This window comes from Enhydra lutris, unplaced genomic scaffold (assembly GCF_002288905.1).
Source record: "Enhydra lutris kenyoni isolate GAN:26980312 unplaced genomic scaffold, ASM228890v2 scaffoldscaffold17, whole genome shotgun sequence".
Lineage (NCBI taxonomy): Eukaryota > Metazoa > Chordata > Mammalia > Carnivora > Mustelidae > Enhydra > Enhydra lutris.
The window spans coordinates 1,601,786-1,627,865 of record NW_019154101.1 but is presented as its reverse complement, the minus strand read 5'-3'; the positions used below and the strand labels follow the sequence as shown (position 1 = coordinate 1,627,865).

Here is a 26,080-nt window from a genome sequence, read left to right as displayed (position 1 = left end):
CTCACCCAGCTCTCTCTCTCTCTTTCTCTCTCTCTCAAATAAATAAAAATCTTTTTATTTTTTTTTAAATTTTATTTATTTATTTATTTGACAGACAGAGATCACAAGTAGGCAGAGAGGCAGGCAGAGAGAGAGGAGGAAGCAGGCTCCCTGTTGAGCAGAGAGCCCGATGCGGGGCTCCATCCCAGGACCCTGGGATCATGACCTGAGCCGAAGGCAGAGGCTTTAACCTACTGAGCCACCCAGGCACCCCAATAAAAATCTTTTTAAAAAAATGTTCCCTACAGAGGCCCCTGCGTGGCTCAGTGGGTTGAAGCCTCTGCCTTTGGCTCGGGTCATGATCCCAGGGTCCTGAAATCGAGCCCCGCATTGGGCTCTCTGCTCGGTGGGTGGGGGTGCTTCCTCCTCTCTCTCTGCCTGCCTCTCTGCCTGCTTGTGATCTCTCTGTCTGTGTAAAATAAATAAATAAAATCTTAAGAAAAAAAATGTTCCCTACAAAATGTAAAAACAAGTTTAGATGATACCTAAAAGCAAATGTTAGGAAGACTCCTGAATCAGGAGACACAGTCATTGAAAACTTCAAGAGAGGGAAACAGAGCACTTGAGGCTGGTTCCACCAAATGAAGATCTTTAATTCTCTCATTTGTACATAGGCAGACAAACTAAATCAGAGATTCACCCCAAAGACTCAGGCTTCAAACACAGTATCAAAACAGTTACCTGGGAAGCTTTTAAAAAAAAACATCCGTATCCCCAGTCCCACCATCTGCGACTACTGTGGGTCTGCAATAGAGCTGGGAATGTATTTTGTTTCTAAGCTTTCTAAGTGATTCTGATGCCCTGGCCAAGTTTTGGCCTCCATGAACTAAGGCAGGACCCCTCTGGCTCTAATCTTCCCTGATTCTTAGAACTCCTCTGGAGAACCCCCAGTTCCAACGTCAGAGTCTTTTTCTTTTTCTCCTACCCAACCTGCTATACTTTTTACTGTTTCAACAACAAAAATCAACCTTCTTGGAACAATTCCAACAATTATAAAATTGAGTAAAATGCTTAAGTCTCTACCTAAACCCCACTCCTCCTCAGAGAAACTCACAGGTAATTTTAGTGTGTATCTTCCCAGACCTTTATCTGAGCTTTCACACATAATACATACCCCTGAACTTCAAGTTGGCCGTTTCCATTACCTTTGGGTTTGCTTTGTCTCACATACCGAAAAGGAACAGGCCATACAAACTGCTCTGTGATTTGCTATTGTTCATCACTGGAATCCTTCCCTATCAGAACACAAAGTCTATTTTATTCCTTATAATGGGCCAAGTTCTCTTCAACAGGATGGCTGCATCTTAATGTAGAGATTTTTTCCGACTGAGAACATGTGAGTAGCCTCCTTATCCATTTGTCAGGGTATCCATACATTCTTCTGCATTCCATATTCCTCTCTTTGCCTTCCCACTCCACACCCCAATTTCCTTTCTCTGTCTTTCCCATCCCAAGTAACAGATACCACCATGCTGCTCTCAGTCTTTCAAGAATCACTTCCTTCAAGGACAAAAGAAACCTCCATATAACCCACACCTTGGAAGCTCTCACTCACACCCCTCCTCCCTATTAAGATGAGTCTACTGTATTAGTATTCGCAGCCTCTGGGAGGACCAGAACTGAATAAGAAAGAATACTTGGGCAAAGATTTAGAAAACAGAAGACGTGTTTTTGTCCAGGCTCTGCCTTAAGATCAGTTGGACCTTGTCTTACTTGCATGTAAAATTAGTATGTTGGACAGGTCATACTGAACTCGAACCTTCAAGGTATCTATGACTATTGGTATGGTTCCACCTTCTCCACAAAGGCTTTACAATTCATCCTAGACACCCAGATTCCAAGCAGATGAGTAAACTTTCTCACATTTCCTGTTTCTATTCTTCATTTTGGTGCCTAATTACATCTTGCTGGTAATGTTTGTTGATGGCCTCACAGGTGCATATATTTATCTTCCCATAATGATTATAAGCAGCTCAAGGCCAGGGACAACCAGGTAGATTGCATTTCCTTTCTTGCCCAACCACCTCAATAATGAAGACCATAGAAATCATAAACAAAGCAGCCTGGGGTCACCAAACGAAATCCCATGTGCCCTTATTCTTGTAAATAAGTTTTATTGGAATGCAGCCATTCATTTAAGTATCACCTATAGCCGCTTTCACACTACAATGGCAGAGCTGACTAATTGCAAAAGAGACCATATGGCTCACAGATCTAAAATATTTATTATCTGGCCCTTTACAGAAAAAAAAAAAAAAAAAAAAAAAAAAAAAAAGCCAGCCAATACCTGCTCTGAGCAGTCCAAAGAAATGTCAAAAAGTACCAGGACCAGGAGCCCATTCATTCACAGGAACCCTCAGCCCTCCTCTAGAGTCTACCAATAGGTATTGAGTTCTTGGCTTCCTTTATTGGCATTCCAACTCACACACCAAATCTGATCCTTTTATCCCCTGCTTAAAACTCACTGGCTTTGGGGGCACCTGGGTGGCTCAGTGGGTTAAGGCCTCTGCCTTCGGCTCAGGTCATGGTCCCAGTGTCCTGGGATCGAGCCCCACATCGGGCTCTGTGCTCTGCAGGGAGCCTGCTTCCACCTCTCTCTCTATCTGTCTGCCTCTCTGCCTACTTGTGATCTCTGTCTGTCAAATAAATAAATAAAATCTTAAAAACAAAACAAAACAAAAAAAACTCACTGGCTTTGCATAGGACTTAAGATGAAATGCAAACTCTTCCAGGGAAAGATCCTCCTTGCCCTCCTTTTCCTAACTTGAAACAGGTTTCCCATTCTCCCCTCCCTTTTCTTCCCCTACACCTACCATCATTTTGTAGTTGTACATTATCGGTGTGCTGTGCATTCCCATCTGGACTGCAAACTCTGTGAGGGCAAGGAGTCTATTTTACGTACTTACTGATGCTATCCAAGCTCCCACAGCCAGTACCCAACTCGTGATCTACCTGACAAGTCTTTCTTGACTGAATGAATGGATTTTCAGACCGTAAATAATCAGGAGCAACAAATTAAAGGGTGATGGCAGAAGAGGTTGCTGGAGTACAGGTATAAGAGCAAGTGTGAGAAAACCAAAATGCCTCCACAGTGTAACCATGATAATTCAAGGGGTAAAGCTGCCTGGCACCCTTCAGTAGAAGGCCAAACAGTGTGTTTCACCTTCAAACACCCTAAGGCCACATCACTGTTTTAATAGAACCATAACTGGTGTACAAGAATTACACTCAGCAGGGTGCTTTCGATGACAGGCACATGTAATGAAGAATTTAAAACATCCCCCCTCATCCTGTAAGAAATGACACTAACTTGTTACTTGTAATTGTGAGAAATATAATGAGATTATTCTTCAGAAGTCATTTATGTTCCGTCCTGGTTTAAACTTCAGTTATTTGGAAAATTTCATTTATCCAGGACAACTGATTTCACGGACAACAATGGATAAACCACTAAATATCAGTGTGCCATCCCAAACTCTACAGGATATAGGAGGGCTCTAAATACTTGTTCAGCAACCAAAAGGTAAACACCAGGACAAAGCAAATTTCAAAAGAAAGAAGAGGTAGCTCTAGAATGACCAGCTATAAAGGCAGGAAGACAGACTGTGAGTTTGCTACAGAAAATGTTTAATGGTGCATAAAACTAATATTTTAAGAGGGATCTCAGTTACTGTGATATTATAACAAAGATAAGGCAAGCAAATTATTCCTGAGACGTGACCATAAAATATGCCCACTGATGATCAAAAGGCAAAAGCCAGGCAGAGCGAGGCACCCCCAGAATATCTGGCCATTTTATTATGAGAATCTCATTAACTTTACAATAACAAGACCCGGACTGCTAGGAGTTCTCCAGATTCGAAGGGAAAAGAGAAGGGTACAAAAAGGAAAACTCCAAGGGTAAAAGCTTCCCCAAAACACAGACCACACTGTTCCTAGGTATGTCATATAAATTTGGTCAGATCTTGCATTTCCTATTATCTTCCCTGACTTAAAAAAAAAAAAAAAAAAAAAAGTCTTCTGTTGCTAAGGTAAAAGCAGGGACTGCTGTTAATGCCAGAGAATATAAAGAACGCCAAGGCTAGAATGTGCTGACTCCAGGACTGGAAGGAGGCAAGCTCAGGGCACACTGGGAAAAGGAAAAAAACAGGCACAACTTAACCCAGATGCTGTCTTCCAGGGAACCTGCAATGCAGAGGAGCATGCGCACCCGGCACGGAGTCCTGGGACCACAGACTTTGTCCTTCCGCCCATGCCCACGGCTACTTCTGTAAGCTAAGACCCCCACTTACATGGAGAAGCCACCTTATAAACAAGACAGCGATAAAGCTTTGGGGAAAATACTCTTCTGTGCTCACTAAGAATTTATACAATCTTTCTATAAGCCAAGGCAAAACTACCACCACCAGCCAGCGCAGCAGTTCCGCCAAGAAGCATCAACAAAACCTCTTTTAGCCTGGCGTGTGCTTGGCAGCCTCTGCCTACCAGGTCCTAGCTGGGCGATGTTGGGGAGTGACCCAACCCGTGTCTCCGTTTCCTCATCAGTAGAGTATAGACAATGGTAATACCCACCCTCCTAAGATTGTTTTCAGAACTATTAAGATAGGTGAAGCACGTGGGACATGCGTGACACAAGTCCCCCCTATAGTTTAGGTATTTCAATGATCACTCCTTCTTAGCATATTACTGTAGTGTAGCTTCATTCCCTTGGGATTAGGCAATCTTTTTTTTTTTTTTTTTTTTTTTAGATTAGTGTTTTTGTTTGAGAGAGAGTGTGAGAGAGCGAACGAGAAGCAGACTCCCCACTGAACAGGGACCCCAACTCTGTCTTGATGCCAGGACCCTGGGGTGATGACCTGAGCCCAAAGCAGACCCTTCACTGACTGAGCCACGCAGGTGCCGGGGATTGGGCAATCTTTTAAAACACCCCAATTAAAATGCAAATGTCCAATTCCCGAGAAGTGTATCAGAGACTCCAAATTTATAAAGCTAGTGCCCTAAAACATCCCGTACTAGACTTGGAGCATTCTACAAAACAAAACAAAATACAGACTGCACGGTGTTGAGTTAAAAGACAAACAAGGGCCAACCAACACTTCAAAAAACGGCTTAACAAGGGTGGAGCAGTCAAGCGACTCACTCCGGATTTTGGGTCGGGTCAGGATCTCAGGGTCATGCGATCAAGCCTGGCACAGGGCTCTGTGCTCAGCGTGGTGTGTGCTTGTCTTTCTCCCTTTGTTCCGCTCTCTGGATCTCTCTCTTTCTCTCAAAAAAATAAATAAGTAAAACCTTCAAGAAAGGCTTAACACATAAACAACATGTAGCAAATGAGAAAGAACAAGAGAGAAGAAAGGATTTCCTACTGACAAAGTACACTCGAGACAAATGGAGCAGAATCTCAGCAAGCACTTTCCGGAGTGAGTTTTCCTGACTGAGTCCCACAGGATGCTGAGGACCCCTGGTACAAACACTGGCGAACACACTCCCCCCACATGCCTGCGTTTTTATAGCCCGCAAGCAAAGAATGACTTTTACATTTTAAACAGTTGCAGCAGGGGGTGGGAATCAAACGAAGAATAAAATTTGGGGACACGTGGCAATCTGAAATTCAGATTCCGGGCTCCACAAATAAAATTTTATTGGAACACAGCCACGCCCCTTCTTTTAGGTACTGCCCAGAGCAGTGTGCAAAGTACAAAGGCAGGGGGTATAGCTCAGGGGTAGAGCATTTGACTGCAAAGTACAAAGGCGGAGGTGAGGAGTTTCCACAGAGATCACATGGCCCGCAAAGTCAAAAATACTACCTACCTAAATTCTACCAAGCCCTGGCCTACAAGTTGAGGAAAGGCTTCTGACGGTAGCCCTCAGAGAGGCACAATTAACATTAGCTGTTAAGGGGCTGATAGCTCCAGGAGGCCCAGCAGGGGAGCTGCAGAAAACAGTGACTTTGTTGAATCCAGCATCTCCCCAGCGTATTTGGCCATGCGATCCTCTACTCGTGCAAGATGTATGAACATCCTGCAGAACACGCGGACCCAGCTTCCACCACCAACACAATGGGGACGGCCAGAAAAGTCAACGAACCCAACATTAAAAAGATCAGGACCTACTTTAAAAAAATGTATATCCTATACAGCTACTAAAAGCTTATTACAAAAATGTTCAGGAGGTTAACATAAATTCCACTCAATAGTTGAGACAGAGGGTGACGTGAGTAATCACAAAGGTAATTATCACATGGATAAACTTAGGACATCCCTAGCAATCATGAGATGTACATGGGCACAACCAAGGACCCTTACCTATCTATATTAAAGCAGCCTAAATAAATGAAAATGATAAACTCCAATGCTGGCAGCCTTGTGGGTTAGAAGGCACATTTATGGTTCCTGGTGGCAGTCTAAATTAATTCAGTCTTTCTAAAAACAATCTGGCAATGTGCTGCTAGAGCCATAAAACCATTCATTCATTTCCCGTGACCCAGCATCCATTTTGGGCAATATACCCCAAAATATCTCACTTCTGGGAACAACCCAAAAGGCACAAGAGTGAGTGATCTGTACAGAGACAACTTCATCAGTGCTGCCAGCCTGCAGAACAATGACAACCCAAGTGTCCGACAAGAGCAGGATGGCTCCACACACCCACCACCACCCGGGGAAGAGGGCATGGCAGGCCTGAAGCTTGAACTACAGGAATCACAGGCACCTCAAATTACTAACACACACGCGAACTCTGGGGTCCCCAAGCCCACCCACCCTTTCCCCAGCTTTGGCCTTCATAGTAATCAGACCACCAGCTCAGGAACCAGGGAATCAGCCTTGACTACCAAGTGAAAGTGGTCATGCTCTCCCTCAACTCCTGCCCTCTCACGTCTCACGAGCAGACCTTGTTCAAAACCTTTAAAATCTATCTAGTAATCCCCACCTTCACTGCCACTCCCCCAACAGAACCATCATCTCCCCCCACTCTGAGCTAACTGCACAAGAATTCAATTGGCCTCCTGCATCTCCACTTCCCCTTCCAAATCCATTCTCCACAGAACTGCCAGAGGGATCTTTAAAAAAAAAAAAAAAAAAAAAAAAAACCTCATTAAAACTATATTATATGGGCACCTGGGTGGCTCAGTTGGTGAAGCATCTGCCTTCGGCTCAGGTCATGATCCAGGGTCCTGGGATAGATCCCTGCATCGGGCTCTCTGCTCTGTAGGGAGCCAGCTTCCCCCTCCCCCTCTGCCTGCCTTTCTGCCTACTTGTGATCTCTCTCTCCCTGCCAAATAAATAAATAAAATCTCTAAAAAAAAAAAAAAAACCTTGAAAAAATAAAATAAAAATAAAAATAAAATCATATTATAACCTTGCCTACAATTGTACACCCAACAACATCCTGACATGTTCAGGCCTCTAAAAGGCTTGTCCTATCTGGCCCCTGCCTACTGCGCAACTTCAATACACAGTCCTTTTGCCCCCATTTGCTGAGCTCCAACCGCGGTGGCCTTCTTTCTACTCTCTGAGCACGTAGGTTCTGGCCCACTGCACATGCTGTTCCTTCTCACTGGCGTACTCTTCCTTCTGCTCTTCTAGAACATCACCCTTTCTCTCATCCCCGATAAACTATTAACTCCAAAAGGGAAGGACCACGAGTGGCCTTTTACTATCATATACCCAAAGTCTAGCAATGCCTGACACTTTGCGAAGTAATTTAGCAATGCACCAGAAATATTTATTAAACTGAATGAAAAATATATCTGTGTAAGATAAAATAGCTACATAAAGAAAAGCAGCAAGCTTTTTCTTGCTACAAGCTAAACGCTACAAGCAAGTATGTAGACATTAGTTTTTACCATACACAAATGTTTCTGTAGTGTCAAAGAATAAAAATGAATGGGAAGAGAAATCCATATCCACTAGGTTCTTCTAGTTGCCAATTTGCTTGAGTTTAAAATGTTCTTTGTTAATAACTCAAATACCCTTCAGCTGTAGCTCAAAGTATTGAGATGTAGCTCAAGATCCAACTACCTTTAACCTGTCTAGAATGAATGAACAGTTAGTTTAGAGCAAGATTCTTCTGGAATTCATTCAACAATCATTTATTGTTTAACTAGTATGTGTCAGGGCATCAAGCCAAAAACACGAAGATGAATAGCACATTGTATGTTGTCTTTAAGAAGCTGAAATGGGGATAACGATATTGGCCTTGAGCATTCCAAATGAGGAATGAAGCACATCCAAACCTTGTCTAATTTGGTATTTTTCTCCTAGACCAGATACACAACATTCAAACCAAAAAGGAGAGAGGAGCCATGGACTCCCAGAAGTAAAGGAAGAGCAAGGAGTGAATAATAACCAGTTAAATTATTCTGGAAACCTATCATCATGTGCCTTTGGATCTTCTCCACCTCCTGCCCTCCATTTCTCTTAATCCTGGTTACGCTGACCTGGCCATACCTAGGATGAAGTCAAATAATAGTCTGGTCTCATGTGTTCCTTGGGAAAGCAGAATTCCATCCTCTTTCCCAGAACCAGTGATTAAGTTTCTTCTCACTCTTTGCCTTTCTTTAGTCTGCTCAGCATCTGCAATCTAGGAAGAGACAAGTTTAAAAGCCTGCTGACAAGAACGCTAATAAACCATGCACAAAAACATGACTTATGGGACCACGCACATCGGGCCATCAGACCAGTTTCTATGAGACCCAAAAAGTTAACAAAGTAAATACTAGTAACAGATGAGACAAACGTATGCTCTAATCCCATACAAATAATCAAGCTGGCAGCAAAGAAAGCCCTACCCCAGTCGTCAAATTCTCAGGAGAAGTGAGGGAAAACTCCTTGCTAAGCAGAACCCCATGTCACACTGTTACTCACTAAGCAAATATTTTTCAAAATGACCCAACTAGCAGGCAAGCAAAGCATCCATCCCCTATTTTTAACCTTTCAATTTGCAAGAGTATCTTTCCATCTTCACCATGGCACCACTGCTTGTCAGAGTCACACCATAGGAAAATGCTTGCCAGTGGCTCCACACCCTCAGCTTTCAATCCGCACCCGCAGGTTGCTCTCCCTTACAGAATTGGCTCCTCTGGCTAAACTTCCAGGCGCCATCATGGAGGCGAACTGCTTCCCAGGGAAAAAGGGAATGTTCAGCTCTCAGGTAAAATCAGCCCCTTAACAAGAAACAAAATTCCAGGGGCATGTGGGTGGCTCAGTTGGTTAAGCATCTGCCTTCAGCTCAGGTCATGATCCTTGGGTCCAGGCATGGAGCCCTGCATTGGGCTCCCTGCTCAGCAGGGAGTCTGTTTCTCCCTCTCCTTCTGCCCCTCCCCCCACTTGCAATCTCTCTGGTTCCCTCACTCGCGTGCGCTCTCTCTCTCAAACAAATAAATAAAATCTAAAAAAAAAAAAAAAAGAAAGAAAGAAAGAAAGAAAAAGGAAAAAAAAATCCAGTAAATTAAGGTTATTTGTCTCCTCTCACAACTTGGCAGAAAAAAAGCAATGTATATCAAGCCCCTGGGACCTAGATGTGAATCCTCTCTCTGGAAGCTGCTGACTGCTTAACTGACTCCTCTTATACCTCAAACCCTCATCTACCAAATGGGGCGAATACCATTACATCATGGACTTGAAAGATTTACAGGGATCCTTTGTAGAAGGTATCCAACACAATGTCAGTGGTAAGGACTCAATATATACGAGCTCAGTAATTCAATATAAATGATTAATATTAACAGCCATTAATATTCCTCCCTTCTGGGCTTCTGTTCCAAAGCCCTCTTGAATCTACAGTGGCTCTCGTGTGATCCAGGACTCATAGACTCACTCCTCCCCCTCCTCCTAAAGCCATTAAATTCATGTTTCTTCTCCCAAAACAGATCTGCATATAGCTCCAAGCCGTGGATCCGCCAAGCCCTTCCGTTGGCAGAAGAGCAACAGGAAAATTCTGTAAAGATCAGAGAATGAGCCTTGCTAGGACTTCACTTACCAAGCCCCTGCTCTTTTTCTGTGGATTTGGTTTTGTTCTTTAGTTTAGAACAAAGCCTTTGACACAAATTTCAAATCTTCTAAAGAGGAGATGGGGCTCCATTTAGCTCAGTGGCCTGACTCCTTCCCTCCACCAGGCCCAGCCTCCCCCTGCCTGAGGTCACTCTGAGCAAAACTTCCCACCACTGTAAGGGTCAGTCTCTACCTTCCATGTGCTGTCATCTGTTGGGGAGGGGGAGGAATCTGGATAGCCAGAATCCAGGAAGATTGGACCGTTCCTGGCGGCCTTTCTCCCTCTGAAGAATGAGGTCAACAGCCTCGTATCACTGAAACCACAGCTTTGAATCAACAGCCTGAATACGAGTGCGCTCCACCTCCCTGCAGCACCAAGGTGAACACACGCTCCCTGACATCTGCCAGGTGCCTCCCTGCTTCTAACCTCTGCCCGGCTCCTCGCCCCTGGGCTCGGCCTGGAAATGGGAGCTGGGGGCAAAGCCAGAAGGCTACAAGCATAAAAGCCAATTTAGGATTCTTTGTTTATTTTTTGGTATTTGACAAATACAAACACTGGGGTAAGGCCCATATTTATTCATGATTTGCACCCCCATTCCTAACAAACAAACAAACAAAAAAATCAAAGCTCAATAGCCACTATCCCAGCAGCACCAAAACCCAGTGTCCTCACACCAAACGGGGATTCAATTTTGGGGGATAAATTGACTCCTATATTAAGGCTTCAGGTTTCATTCCATCAAACACACGAATCTGCGCCTGATGGTCCAGACTGAATCAGCTTCAAATGGCCATCGGGCACATGCCCAAAGGCGATGACATACTCAGGGCTCCTTCTGTCACAGAAGAGCAAGCATCTGAGTTTTCCAGGAAGTTGCCGGTGACCCGGCCTCCGCAGAATTTGTCAGGCCTGTTTGGGGGAAGAAGGCCAACAGCGTTGAGGGTTTACTGGAAAACAGACACCGCCACTTATGCAGTAAAAAGTCACTCAATTCATGTGGGCTCCTGAATAGCCTGGCGATGCTTCTGACCATTTCCCAGCATCAATCAGTCAATCAGTCAAGTTTCCTTAAGTCAATTATGCTTTATAAAGGGCCAGCAGAGTACAAAACCAATTTACAGCTTGTCTATGGAGTCACCAAAGAAGCTTTACCCTTCATCTTCGCAGATGGGAGTCAAAGGTACAGTTCAAGTGTGATGTCTCCATATTCTGATCTACGATGCACTAAGCACACAGACCACCGGTTACTTAGGCCATGCCTCCTTGCCTCTATCCAATCAGGCACACCTGGAGGCACCTTCTGCGCCCAGTCCTGAAAACAGGGCATTAACCCTTTGGACCACATCAAGCTTGCTTGCCTTTGTGCAAATGTGGTCACACTAAAATATGTCCTTTAGCTGGTTGGTGGATCTATAGCTATTCAGTCTCGGGTTTTTTCTTCAATGTAAAGTAGTATAATATACATTCCATCACAAGGAATTTCTTTTTCATGCTGATTTGGTTTGATTGTGTATTTGACTTATACTGGAGGTCTGTGGGTTTGGGGCTAGCTCTGGGCTAGTTTAGTTAATTTGAAAGCTTGATCCTCCACGTTTTGGCAACAGGGATGGCGGCTTCATGGCATAAGATAGAAACCCTGCATTCCAGTACATGTCAGCCCTCCCTATTCTGAGTATAAGTGGCTTTCCCTACCAATGCTAACGCATGTTATTCTGAGATTCGGGAAGGTTTTTCTTCTGCCAGCTTTCAAATTAACTAAACTAGCCCAGAGCTACTGTAAGTAGTTTAAAGATTTTAACATCAACCACATATTGTATTTTACTTTGAATACATTCATCCACTGATTCCATATCAGCTCATGAAACCCAACCGCCCCCCGTGATAGCCAGGTACATTTTACATACCATAAAAACTGTGCCTGTGGGGCAAGATCCAAATCCTAATTCATCCCTGGGTTCCCACTGCCTAGTACAGTGCCCCTGTCGGAGTGGGTGCTCAGTGTAGGTTTGCGAACATGGGACTTTATCCATATGGTTCCCTTCTCTTCGGACTGCCTCACTGCCAACACTCTATGGGTCCTGGCAAAGCAAGCCCCCTAGGGGCAAGAGGCATCTGAGTGTGTCCTGTCATTCTGGACAGCCTTTCTAGTGCATTTCTGAGCACTGACACAAACTTAGGGGCTTCCCTTATCTCCCCTCCAGACTTTTGGCCTGGAACACGTAAGTTTTTATCTTTCCATTTGTGGTTTACTTCCCAGTATCATGCAGACACCCCAACTCATCGGAAACAGAAGTACGAGGAGCAAGAACACTTTCTTCCAAAAGCACTCATGTAATTCTCATCAATATTCTGCAACAAACCAAACCACCAGTCTCAACTTTGCTCCAGTGAGCCTTCTCTGTCCCTACATTTCATCGTCTAGCAATTTGGAGTTGTGAAATAGGCAATGTGGCACAGGAGGGAGCAAGGGCATGAGCTGAAGAGTCAGGTGCTCTCGGCTCCCGGCCCGAGAGTCATCACTGGCGAGCTGTGTGGCCAGGAACAAACCAATGAAGTCTGCCCAGCCTACATCTTCTCATCTGTGAAATGGAGATAACACTTTCCTGCTTCACAGAGATGTTGGAAGTAAATGAGATACTGTATATAAAGCACAGTTATATGCTGACACATAGTAATATGTATATATATATATATATATATATATATATATATGGCATTATATGTTAGGTAGCATGTGTTTTTTTAAAGCTTATTAAAACCATATGAAAGTTCTCTTTCGTGGTTGTCACGAGAAAAAAGTGTCAAATAAGATAACAATAACAAATATTGTCACAAAAAAGGAAATACTTGAAAAACGATGGTAACTGGAAGCCATAATAAACAGGACATTTTATTGAGTTTTTTTTTTTTTTTTTTTAATCTAACTGTAATAGATGGGTAGGGCACTAACGTCCCTGCTATCCTGCGGTGTTCTGAGTACTTGCTGTATTTAGCTGGGCTCCAGTGCCTGGTGTCTGTCATTTTCACATGGCTAAGAATCCCAGTGGGATAAATAATCCTTATACCAATATCATGACAGCATCATTTTATACATGAACAATGTCTATCCTGAGGACTGGAGCTTGTAGACTGGGGATGGAAAAAAGAAAAGACGTTGCCTCCCCATCCTGGTTACATCAAGGTTACAGCAAAATCCCTGGTGATCCCTGGTACATCCTCTCCATCACCCTTCAGGACAACAGGGTCAACCCCAAACCATTCCATGGACTGAAGTAGAGCCTTTCTATTAGTTAGCAGGAGAAGGAGGACTCTTATATTAGTTAACAACATGAGATTGCCTCTAAGCTCCATTACAAATTTCATTTTTTAAAAAAGACAGCCAAACTTAAATTCTCAGGTCTTTAGTTGCAAATCCAGTGCACAATTTTTAGATAAACTGAGTTTAATGATTTAAGAAAAGGAACTGAGCTCTTTCTCAGTTGGTTAAAGCAACCTACACTTTCTTACATGGAGACTTTACTTTGGAACATCTATCTCATGCTCAATTGTAAAATGAATGAAATATCACACTGACTTAGGATTTAATCTAGGAGTACACTCTGTAGGGCATGTAATGATCAGATATTTAGAGGAACTGGATAGGCATGGGTGGGGGGGCGGGATGCAGGTAGAGTAGTAGATGGAAGGAGGAAACTCAAGGATTGATTTAACTCCACTGATGTTAGGGTCATGGACTGAAATGGGTTTCTCTACACACCAACATTGTCAATCCAGATGCATTACTAGAAGAGACTCCCCACTTACTGTTCAGCAGCCCCCCACACTTGTTTCAAGGATACAGATCTTGACTTTGCCATTACTATAAATGGGCAGGAAAGTCTCTGAAAGGCGACTGGGACTTGCCTAATTATAAATGCTAACAGCACCAAACTTTTCTTTAGTCTCTCTTTCCCCCTTAAAACCCACACTCACACAGGGAACCAGAGCGTCTGTAGGATGAATTCCCAGGCCATAGCAACTGCAATGCCCTGGGATCTAAGAGATCTTGGCTGACCAGGCATTAAGCCCTTTTGGGGAAGGAGACAGCAAGCCTGCCTTTCCCTTACACAGCCCTGCCGTTAAAATAGGCTCTTGTCTTTTGTTTTTGTGTGAGTTTCAGCTAAGAATCTCTGTTCTCCCTGCAGAGAAAGATAGGCATGGGAAGCTTATGGTGGCTTAAGGGTTTGATCTCATATAAATTTTCTTCCACTTAACCCGGACCCTCCCCTCTAACTTTTAGAAAGGGGAAAGGATCTGGGGGAAGTTGGGGATAAGTTCTGGGTCAAGGGTGGTTTCAGGCTTTGACCAGGTAGGTAAGTGAGGGAGGACGAGGCAGAGGGCACGCCTTGTAACTAAATGCACCTTGGGTGCTTAAGAAGGAACCTGCTCCACTTTGCAGGGTCACCTGCCTAGCCACAGGTAAAGAAGGTACAGGACAGACTGGAGAAATTCATCTTCCTTTATGTAGAGCCCTCTCCCCCTCCCCCCACTCAAGGGCCCGCGTGCTGGCTGGCTGGCAGCCGGCGCTTTGGAGGCGCCTGAGAGTGGGTCTAAGGGTTCTTTTCTTGGCGTACAGAAACTGGGACCCACCCCAGCCAAGGAGGCGAGGTGGGGGAGGGGCTGTGCGCCCTGCTCGGGAATGCACCGCGCGGGCGCTCCCGGGTCCCCGGCAGCCGGCGCGCACCGGTACCACTCTCCCACTGCGGTAGCATCCGGACATGACACTGCAGCTGCAACAAAGCGGCGGCCGCCGCCAGCCCTCGCAGCCCCGCACCGCAGCTCCGGCCCCGCACCACGCGGAGTGGGTAGCGGCCGGTGGCTGTGGGGTTGTGTGGAGCGGGGTGGGGGCACCAGAGGTCCGAGTAGGGGGGAAAGCTCTGAAATGCGCAGGAAGCCGGCTGGCCACCTCTAGCGCCTCCTCCAGCGCAGCCAGACTGCAAGAAAAACAGTTCGCCTACGTTCCAGAGTCCCGGCTGAGTCCGGTGGCTCCCCCAAACGACCCGGATACCTTCCCGGGTGGCAAGCCCACCCACCCCCCCACCGCAGCCGGGTCGACCCTGCGCCTCCCGCAGCCCGGGCCCGGGGACCCGCCCCGCTCCCAGAGAGCGGCGCCTTCGGCTGCGGTGCGGCCGTCCCCGGTCCCCCAGCGCGCTCACCAGGAAAAGCGAGCCCGCGATCATCATAGCTCCGGCGACGCGGCTGCAGGAGGCGAGGGCGGTGCTGCTGCTCGCGGAGGTCCCCATGGCTGAGCCCGGGGCTCGTAGGGGCGCCCGGGGCGCGTGGCCCCCCGGCAGCTGGAGTCGGCGGCTGCTTCTGCCCAGCGCCGCATCCACCGCCGCCTCCCGGGCCGGGAGCCCATCTACCTCCAACACCCCATGTGCACTGCGGCAGCCGGGAGGCCGGGCAGAGGAGGGAGGCGGCGAGGGAGGCTCCGGGGGCGCTCAGCACCTGCCCAGCGGTGCGGCCGCCCGGGCGGGGAGAGGCAGCGGCCGCTGCAGCCCGCGCCTCCCCGTGCTCTCCTCCGACAGCGGCTGCGGAGAACCAGGGAGGAGGGCTGGGCGCGGGAGAGCAAAGGAACAACTTCCCATAGCGAAGCCTCCAGCCACTGCCAACCACCCTCCACCGCTGCCCAGACCGGCCGGCGAGGGACTGAGTCGGGTGGCCGCCCGGCGCGGGGACACACGTGGTGGCGCCGAAGGGGCGGGGGATCGACCCTTTGTGATGTCACCCGGGAGGAGGCCGGGCTCTTTGTGCGATCGAGCTGGGAAGGCGTTCCAGGTAGAGCGAGGAGGGAGAGGGTGCCCCTTGGCGTTGGCTGAAGAAATTGCAGCTGCTTTTTGACCCAGGCAAGCCGCTGCGGAGGAATGCATGCCCCTGACCCAAATTTACTTATTTTTTCTAACATGATTCTTAGTAAATTATTTCTGCGACAGGCACCGTTCTGCTGTTTTTGACGACAGTGATTAAAAACAGCCAACGACCATGGAACACCTAGATCAGAGGCGTGCCAAAATTATACCAGTGACTTAGTTCTCGAACCTGGCTCCCCTTTTGAATAACCTAGAGGGTTGAAAACATGTGTATGTATGAATAGACCCACCCCAGAGATTCTGATTTAATCGAAAATGGGGTGTGGTCTGAGCATCGGGATTTTTAAAGGTTCTCGGGGTGATTTTTAATATAGAACGAAGTTTGAAAACTTCTAGGCTAATAAATGCAGTTAAGGAAATCCAGATTGAGAGTTCCAAACTCAGAGGTCCTGGAATTGGGTCCGTGGGTGGTCTTCAAGAGGCCTTGGAAATCTTTGAAATGTATGGGCAGGTGCATCTTTCTAATTAAGGATCCAGTGTTTTGAATCTGATTATCACAGAGATTAAAAAAAAAAAAAATTCTTCTCCCCAAACAGTGTTAAAAATTTTTGAGTTGAGTTTCAAATGCCTTTGTGGGTTGTGGGCAGATGGAAAGTACGTTAGCACCCTGCTTCGGAAGTAAGAACAACCAGAACATTATCCTGGCTGGTTGACATCTCCTACATTTCTGAATGTGAGCGAGGACCTGACATCCTTTTCTTTGTTTCACCTGAAGGGAGTCAGTCCCCTGACTGTGACTACCATGTCTGGGACAGTGGTATCTATCATCTAGCTTCTGACCCTTCAGAGTATGCTATATTGAAATTACCACTTACACCATGTCAGTTCTCCAGTCCTTCATGAGCCTTGGTGGTGTGGGGCTTATTCCAGCTTTCTCGACCCTATTTCAAGATAAACACACTTTCTCAGTTACCTGTTTCAAGACTCACTATCCAGTACTCCTGAAGATAACCTTCTATTAAATACAAGTGTGAACTATTCATTTTCTGATGAATATAATTGCTTTGGTCTTTGTTCTGTGCATGCTTTGAAGATAATAAAAATATGAAAATTTATTCCAATCTTTTATTTCAAACATCTATTAGTAAAGAAAATGATTATCCATAAATATTGGAGGTGGGTGATCGCCATAATATATCAAAAATTCTCCTCGTTGCTCCTCTTCTATATCCCTTCCGCCTCTTACTTATACATGAGCCTCATGATTGGTATCCCTGCTTCTGGTTTTGCCCGGACCTCTCAGTTCTGCAGTAAATCTCTTCTTCACACCCTAAGGAAAATGAGCTTTTTACAACCCATCTGATCATGTCATTCCCTTGCCGAAATCCCAACAAAGAACCCTCATTATACCCAATTTGAAGTTCAAAGTCCTAATAAAACTATTCATATTCTGAACTCTGGTTATGACTCAACCCTCGCCACTGCCACAAGGTTGAGTAAACATCACAAATATGACACACAGAGCCTTTACTTCCTATATCCAGCTCAGTTTTCTATCCCCATTGCTGCCAAGCCTTACAGACCCCAAGGTCGGCATAGCAATCCCCTTAGATCACTGTATTTCTTGACTACGTCGTCCCTGTGATTCTTCCAGACCTTTGTTAGGTGTTGTTTTCTTTTCATTTCCCCTCCTCTGCTTTGGAATTCCAATGAATCTACCCTTTACGACCAAGCTCAAGCGGTACTTCATCTAGGAGCTTCCGTGATGCCCTCTTTTCACCTTCCCTACCTCACTTGGAAAGACTTAGTTGTTTGTACCTCTCGTTTTTTTCCCAGATGGCTCTGTTACAGCATGTATGACATTATACTATCGTTCGCTTACCTCTCCATGTCCCTACCCAAATCTTGAGCTCTTTGTGGCCAAAGTCTTTATCTTAATCATCTTCAAATCTCCATAGCCATAGTCAAGATTCAAGATATTTACCTAACTCAGTAAATATTGGTTCAGTGAAACAAACTTGGAAAAGTTGACAAGCAGCAGAATAGTTAACACACCTGATTGTACATTTTCCTTTTCCAAGCCTTAATTTAAACATCCTGAGTTGTTGGATGCAACAACAGGTATAATCTCGTATACTATCAAAATACCATGTCCCATAGTTAGGTTAAATATTTTGTCCGCAGCTCTGTTTCCTTCAAAAATTCATTTATGAGCTTGCCGTTCGTTCTTTGGCCTACGAAGGCATTTCAGCCATTCAGCAACAGATTACAAGATTAAGTGCATGAGCATGAGTTTGATCAGGTCTCCATGGTGACATTCTACAAAGAAGGCACTCTTGGATAAGATCAAATGGGAATAGACTTGCAAAGTAGACACTGTTCCAGAATCTTCCTTCTCTCTTGGATGATAAGAGAGGGATGATTTGAAAAATAAAATAGACAATCCTTTGAAGGTATGACAACTTAGTCTTACTCCCAAGAACAGTGAAGTGATTAAGTTAGTTCATGTCCCTAAAAGAGAGAACGTCAGCACTGGGAAAACTGGGACTCAGCTTGAATTGCCCATTGTCCATGCACCTTAGGAGTCCATGCCTATAATATCTTCATTTTGCCATAAGCTTTTTTTAAAAATAATTTTTCAGTTCATGTGAAAGTTGCTAAGAAAGTTTAATAGTTTTATATCTAATTTTTTTATTTTATACTTATAATATTATATAATTTTAGATATATATTATATATATTTGTTAAATATATTTATATTTTTATATTTAAAATTTACTAGTTTAATCGAAAGACAATGGGTTTGGGGCACCTGGGTGACTCAGTGGGTTGAGCCTCTGCCTTCAGCTCAGGTCATGATCTCAGGGTCCTGGGATCAAGTCCCGCATTGGGCTCTCTGCTTGGCAGGGAGCCTGCTTCCTCCTCTCTCTCTCTCTGCCTACTTGTGATCTCTCTCTGTCAAATAAATAAATAAAATCTTAAAAAAAAAAAAAAAAACAATAGTTTTGAGGAGTCACCAGATAGAGGCTCAAATCTGTTATACCACTTACTAATTGGGTGAGTATGAGAAAGTACTTCAATCTTTTTGAGATTTTCCAGTAATAAGATATAAAAACTATCTCACAGTGGTGATATGAGGAATAAATGGAATAAAATGTGTAAAATTCCTAACACAGTACTTTTCCTTTAGTATGTACTCAATAAATCAACTCCCCTTCTCCAGTCCCCTTTTGAGAGGATAATCTTTCACAAACTATTCTAATTACAGAAAGGTGGGGAAGTGTAATATTTCTTCATAGACACATTAGAATTTGGGGTTAGCACAGATTTTTTTTTAAATTGCTTATTCTGATATAATGCAATGTAGTGTCAAGAAAGGAACAACACGCAATCTGACTCCTGGGCTTGGTTCTGGCATTAGCCAGCTGTGTAAATTTGGACAAGGCACTGCACTGTTCTGTGTCTGTTTGGATTTGTTTAAGCTTCCTGATGTGCAAAATGATAAAGATGGACTAAGTGATCATTTGTGGTTCTCTCGACTACCAAAGTCCTAGGATTCTTTTTTAAGATTTTTATTTATTTATTTAAGATTTTATTATTTATTTGACAGACAGAGATCACAAGTAGGCAGAGAAGCAGGTAGAGAGGCAGGCAGAGAGAGAGGCAGAAGCAGACTCCCCGCTAAGCAGAGATCCTGATGCGGGGCTCAATCCCAGGACCCTGAGATCATGACCTGAGCAGAAGGCAGAGGCTTTAACCCACTGAGCCACCCAGGCACCCCAAAGTCCTGGGATTCTAATTGGCTCCAAGAACATACTTTCTCTTGGCCCAGAGGGGTTCAAGTTGTTTAAAGTCTGAAAACGTAGAAGATTGAAGAAGAAAGTATTTGGGTAGGAGGACGTCCGATCTGATGTGGGGAGGTGTGGGAGGATCACATTGGAGCACAATTCGCTTCTGTTCAGGAGTTGCTCGTCCATTTTGGGATTTATCAAGTCACCGGCTTCTCACCTTTCCTCACTTGCTCGCTCTCTGCCTGACCTTTCACCCACTCAGTGACCAAGTCCTTACGGTGAGCAGACTCTGGCGGCGATCAGGCTTCTTTCTTTTCTTCTCTTTCCCTCCAATCCTCTCCCTGCACCTCGGCCCCTTCACCCTCACCTGACCATCTTGCTGATAATGGTTCTGCAGTGTGAGCTTTCTCTGATCCCTTCTCCATGAGCCTGAATTGTCCTCCGACTTCACCTCTTTTTCTTTCTTTACCTCCTTTTCACCGCTTGAAGCACCTGTCCTTGCCAAGGCTGATGCCCCTGTTCATGGTCTTGAGTTCCCCTTTTTGGCCTCTTAAATCATCACTCTTTCTCCCCCTGCTTCTCAAAAATCTCTCTTTTCTGGTTTTCCCCACCCCATAACATCCAAGGACCTTCATCTTTAAGTACATAAATAAAGTAAGTAAATGTATAAACAAATAAAGAAACCCTTTCATTTCTGCATTTCTTTCCTAAATAAACCAATACCTCTTTGTGCAATCCCTGTTTTTGTTACTGGCACCACATTTTTCTCATCCACAGGCCTGGATTCCCAAACCGTCCCTGACTCCTCCTCCTCTTTGCCTTCTCTCTCCCACCTCCCAACCTTCCCATCTGCTTTGCTGCTAAGACCTGTACTTTAGCAAAGTCTCTTTCGTCTTTGCATCTATTTCCATTTCTCTCTACAAACAATCTAATCGAAGTTTTTAACATCTTGGCTTAGATGAACTAATTAGTTTGATTATTGGCCTACTTCTCTTTAGCTCATCTGCCCAACACTCTTACACACCATGGCCAAAGTCTGCTTCTTAAACCACGGGTTTTGTTACTCCTCACATCTGCTGAAGAACAATCAATGGCTCCCCATTGATTGAAAAATTAAGTATAAAATTTTTGTTTAGGGGCACCTGGGTGGCTAAGTGGGTTAAGTTTCTGCCTTCAGCTCAGGTCATGATCTCAGGGTCCTGGGATTGAGTCCCACATCGGGCTCTCTGCTCGGCAGGGAGACTGCTTCCTCCTCTCTCTCTCTCTCTCTCTCTCTCTGCCTGCCTCTCTGCCTACCTGTGATCTCTCTCTGTCAAATAAATAAAATCTTTAAAAAAAATTTTTTTTTTTGTTTAGGCTTTAAGCTCTCTACAGTATGGCCTCAACCTCCCTTTTCTGCATCATCCTCCAGCACTCCCTTAGTTATGGAGAGTAAGAACTTCTCATGTTCCTAGCACACACCACGCATTTTCCTAAGTAATTTTGTGGAGTGCATTTTCCCTGCCTGGAATCTCTACCATTTGAAATCATCAATCAAGACTCATCTTAATGTTTTGCCTCTGTTATTTAATTCCATCCAATTCAGCAAACATCTATTGAAGACTATGTTCAATGCATTATGCTAGACAAAGTAAGTCATACAATAAAAGTGACTTCTGCCTTCAAGGGGTGACACTATTATTGAAAGACGTGTTACGGGAAGTATATAAATACGTTCAGATTTTGACACTCTGCCTTAAATACCTAGCCAGAGCCGGGCACACAGATTATGCAATGCATGTTCGCTGAATGACTACATAATTGTTATATTAGATGCAAATGTAGAGTGTCAGTAAAGTATAAGAAAGTTTCATTTCAAGTGGGAGCCCATCTGGGAAAGGCTTAAAGAAAGAGTCAGATTTCCGGCAGAGGGAGACCCTGGCAGAGGGAGACCCTGCAACGTAGTGGTTACCATCCAACACAAAGTTAGATTATGTGCTTTTGTCCTGAGGTCCATTTGCCTGTTAAAGGGAGCCTGAGGAAACAGACTTCTCTCCCCTGAAGATTCCCACCTTGCTTCCTGGGCCAGCCCTCTCTACAGAGGCCTTTATAGCATCTTGCCTCTTCCTAGCCTCCCTGCACTTCCCCAAACCTTTCTAAGGTCTATCTTAAGAGAACCCCAAATTATTTTGCATGGAAAAATCTATACATCCTAAGGAAGAAATCTTTCACTTTTTATGTACAGCCCTTTAGTTTCCTTTGCTTTGAGACCGAGAACCTTGCCTTTCAATCGGGCATTTTACAAAATGAAGGAGCAGTTTTCACCTTTTGCCAACTTCAAAAGGAGAAACATGATTCCATTTATGATGGGACCAGAGACAGGGTTTGGGCACTGTAATCAGAGTGACACTAACAGTCAGCAACATGTATTGAATACTTCGCATGTACCAGATGCCACAGAAGCCCTTCCCATGCATTATTTCCTTTGATACATATAGCAGACTTCTGGGGTATGTATTACTGATATCATTATCCCCTTGTTGCTGTTGTTGTTGTTTTAAGATTTTATTTATCTATTTGAAGAGAGCAAAGTGAGAAAGAGAGACAGTCCAAGCAACAGGAAGGGGCAGAGGGAGAAACAGACTCTATGCTGAGGAGGGAGCCTGACCCTCAGGGCTCTATTCCAGGACCCTGGGATCATGACATGAGCTAAAGGCAGATGCTTAGCCACCTGAGCCACCCAGGAGCCCCTCATCATCCATCTGTACCAATTGGCAAATTGAGTCTTATAGAGCTTCTGTAATTGCCTGTGGTCACATACTCAGACATTGCTGGACACAGGATTTGAACCCAAGTCTTATGGCTTCATTGCTCACCCGCTTAGCCAATACATAGATTATCTCACTAGAATAGGTTGTTGGTTGTAGAAAATCGCTTGGATAAACAGACTCTGTAGCACGTCTCTTGGGCTATTCTTTCAGCTTCTATAAATGATAAGGGCAGCATTAACTTCATCCAGAGAAAACTGGATCCAGGGTCATTTAAGCAATGGAAATGTCAGTAATATGATCCCATATCCCAATTCCCCACCCCACACACACCCTGCCTCACCCCTTCAAAGGCCTTTGTGGTTTTCTAGATGATTGGTCTTTGGTACCCTGCCTGCAGCAACTGATCTGAAGAAAAGGGGATTTTTTTTTTCCTTGAGAGGAAATTTCCCCTTCTGATTAAATCTTCCACATTTATTCTTCACAGCACTTACTATACAGAAACCCTTTTCCAAGGGGTGTCCCAAAGGTCTTAATGCGGTTTGAAACGTCAGTACTTGCAGAAGTATACATGTTACAAACTTACCAAGAAAAACTTGAAAGTTTAATTTTTAAACTTTTTTTGTATAGTCACAACATTCTCGGGGGGGGTGGATAATACACATTTAATTATAATTTTTGTCCCTCTAACTGAGGATGGTGAACATTGACCAAAACAAAAAAGAAAGTTAAAATAAAACATTGATTATTCAAACTTCATAAAGGCAAAAGAAGTTGAAATAACATTTTCGAAAGATTTGTTATTGTTGTTTGTAACATATACACTTTTCCAGTAATTAAAGCTTAAAACTGTGTTAAGATTTTAGGACATCCTACTCATATCATGCCTTAGGTTAAGTTGAAGTAATTTATTTGAATCTAAAGTCAGTTCTCAAGCAACATGGACAACCACAGTTGGCTTGGGAAAGAATCATTTTACTGAAATATTTAAAATATTTAAAAGGCTGGGGCGCCTGAGTGGCTCAGTCAGTTAAGTGGCTGCCTTGGGATCAGGTCATAATCCTGGGGTTCTGGGATGGAGCCCCACTTGGGAACCTGCTTCTCCCTCTCTCTCTCTCTCTCTCTCTGTCTTCCAGCTTGTGCTCTCCCTGTCTCTCTGTCAAATAAAATCTTTAAAAATAATAAAAACTAGAATAAAATATTTTAAAAGCTTAGTTTAAACAAAAATGTTGTTTCAGCCCTCCCTCTTCACAGCACTAAAACTAATGCTACATAAAGAATTCATAATGATGAACACTGTAGACATTTTATCTTAAAGCAGTCATTTCTAGAAATGACTTATGAACAGTGTTGTTTGAAAACCTATCCTACTTACATGCCTACTCCACAAATCAGTTAAATTCTGTCCTTAATATAGAGCTGTTTACTATTTTAAAATGCTAAGGTTGTACATGATTTTATTGGTTGTTAATTGGTATTTTATGCAGATTTTCTCTTCAAAGTAACTGTAAAATGAGTTTTACCTTACGGCATTAAATTACCATTTCCCTAATACAGTAATTTATCTATTTACAAGCCCTGAAAAAAACCACACCCTCATTTCTATTCCTTCTTTTTCAAATTCTTCTGTCAGTGGGCTGAGACAGAAGGATTTGGAAGGCAGAGAACAAGACTTAAGGATGGGGAAGGCAGGGTTAAAGGGTGGAGTGTTATCTCTGTAGAGCTCTGAGAAGGGTATAACTTGAAATTTCATGGGTCAGAAACTTTAGCTTGAGTGAAAACTATGTGCCAGACATTTTCACAGATATCTTCTATTAATCCTGTGAGGCAAGAATCCTAAACCATATTTTGCAGATGAAGAAACAGATTTTCAGAGAGGCAAGCAAATAGTCCAAGCTCACGTGGCAAGGGATAAAGCCAAACTCTTTCCCAGCCCCTTGGGGAGGACACCTGTTGGTGGCAGGAACAAATGACACGATTTTGGAAATGCAGTGCTATCCAGCCAAGAATCAGCTAAGATCAGAGAAGAAGCTGAGATCTGTCTCCCCGTCACCAGTTGACCCTCACTGAAGACAGCTCTCTAAATTGCGTTGCCCCCAGAGATTCCATAGCCGAACTATTGAAAGATTATTTTTGCTTTCTTGTCTTTTCCTTTATTACCTATTCATTTCAAATGTTGGTTAATCATCCCTGATGTGCCAGCCATTTTTCCGAGTTCTGGGTACACGGCAACAAACAAAACTCATGATAACCCTTGCCATCTTAGAACTTAACTAAGAAACAGATGAAAACAAATACTTAAGTTATTTTTATGACTGAACCCCAGTGAAACTTACATGTTAAAACCCGGCACGCCAGTACCTCAGAATGTATTTTAAATTAAAGAGATATTTAAGGTAAAATGAGGGCATTGGGGTGAGCCCTTCTCCAATATGACTGGTGTCATCATGAGAAGAGATGGCGACACAGACGTGTATAGAAAGAAGTCCAAGTAAGAACACGGGGAGACAGCAGTCATTCCTGCAGACACTTTGCTCTCTTTCTTTGGACCCTAGGACTGTAAAAAAATAAATTTCTGTTGTTAAGTCCCCTAATGTGTGGTACTTTGTTATGGCCACTCCAGCAAACTGATAGAGTTCTACAGGATGATGGTGACAAGACAAAACAGAGAGAGAGAAAGATTGCAGTTTCTGAATACGATCATCAAGGAAGACTATATTTGCATAAAGAGCTGAGAAAGGAGAGGGAGGGAGCCAAGCAGGTGTCTGGGAGAAGCAACACTTGCCAAAGCCTTGGCAAGAGTGTTCCCATTATTCTGGAGGAACCCTAAGAAAGCCAAGTGTTAGGGTGCCTGGGTGGCTCAGTCTGTTGAGTGTTTGCTTTCGGCTTGGGTCGTGATCCTGGAGTCCCAGGACTGAGCTCCGCATTGGGCTCCCTGCTCAGCCAGGAGTCTGCTTCTCCCTCTGACCCTCTCCCCTGTTTCACGCTCTCACTCTCTCTATCAAATACATAAGTAAATAAAATCTTTAGGGAGGAAGAAAGGAAGGGAGGGAGGGAGGATGGGAGGGAGGGTGGAAGGAGGGAAGGAGGGAAGGAAGGAAGCCAAGTGCTAGAAAGTGGTAGGAGAGAGGACAGAGTGACAACGGGAACAGGATCCCACAGGGCTTTGTGGACCATGGATAAAATGTTGGCTTTTTCGCAGTGAATCAGGAAGACATCAGGCAGAGTTTCATGATCTGAAGTGTGTTTGTCTCATGATCTGAAGTGTGTTTGTCTCAATCGGTCTGGCTGTTGTGTTGAGGATAGACTGTGGAGGAGTTGGCATGCCAGTTAAGAGGTTACTGAAATACCCCAGACTAGAGAGGCTGGTGGATTGGACCAGGGCTGGTGTCAAGAGTGCCAACTTTGCCCCATGTCCTCATACCCTCTGTAGATATAAAAACCTCAAACACATATAGAAAGGACAATTAGGTTATCCGGTTCTAACTTGCTCTTTTTATGCATGGCCATCTGCACTGCATTATAGTTACTGTACTTCCTGTAAGATTGTATGAGACTATAGCTAGAGCACTAGCCCCTTGAAAGGAGAGAACGTTCTTATTCATGTTTGCATCACCTCACAGCACCTGGAACAATGCTGTCCATACAGAGGCTTGAAAAACGT

At 44.2% G+C, this 26,080-nt stretch overlaps 1 protein-coding gene across 1 annotated transcript in view; it reads right to left on the bottom strand.

The window, feature by feature from the left end:
- LOC111147813 (TNF receptor superfamily member 21) overlaps positions 1-15,739 on the bottom strand; it is a 67,078-nt gene extending 51,339 nt beyond the window's left edge. The window contains exon 1 of the mRNA XM_022504060.1: positions 15,225-15,739. Within this exon, the coding sequence (XP_022359768.1) occupies positions 15,225-15,311 (87 nt within the window). The 5' untranslated portion in view covers positions 15,312-15,739. The remainder of the gene's footprint in view (positions 1-15,224) is intronic.
- Positions 15,740-26,080: the final 10,341 nt, after the last annotated feature.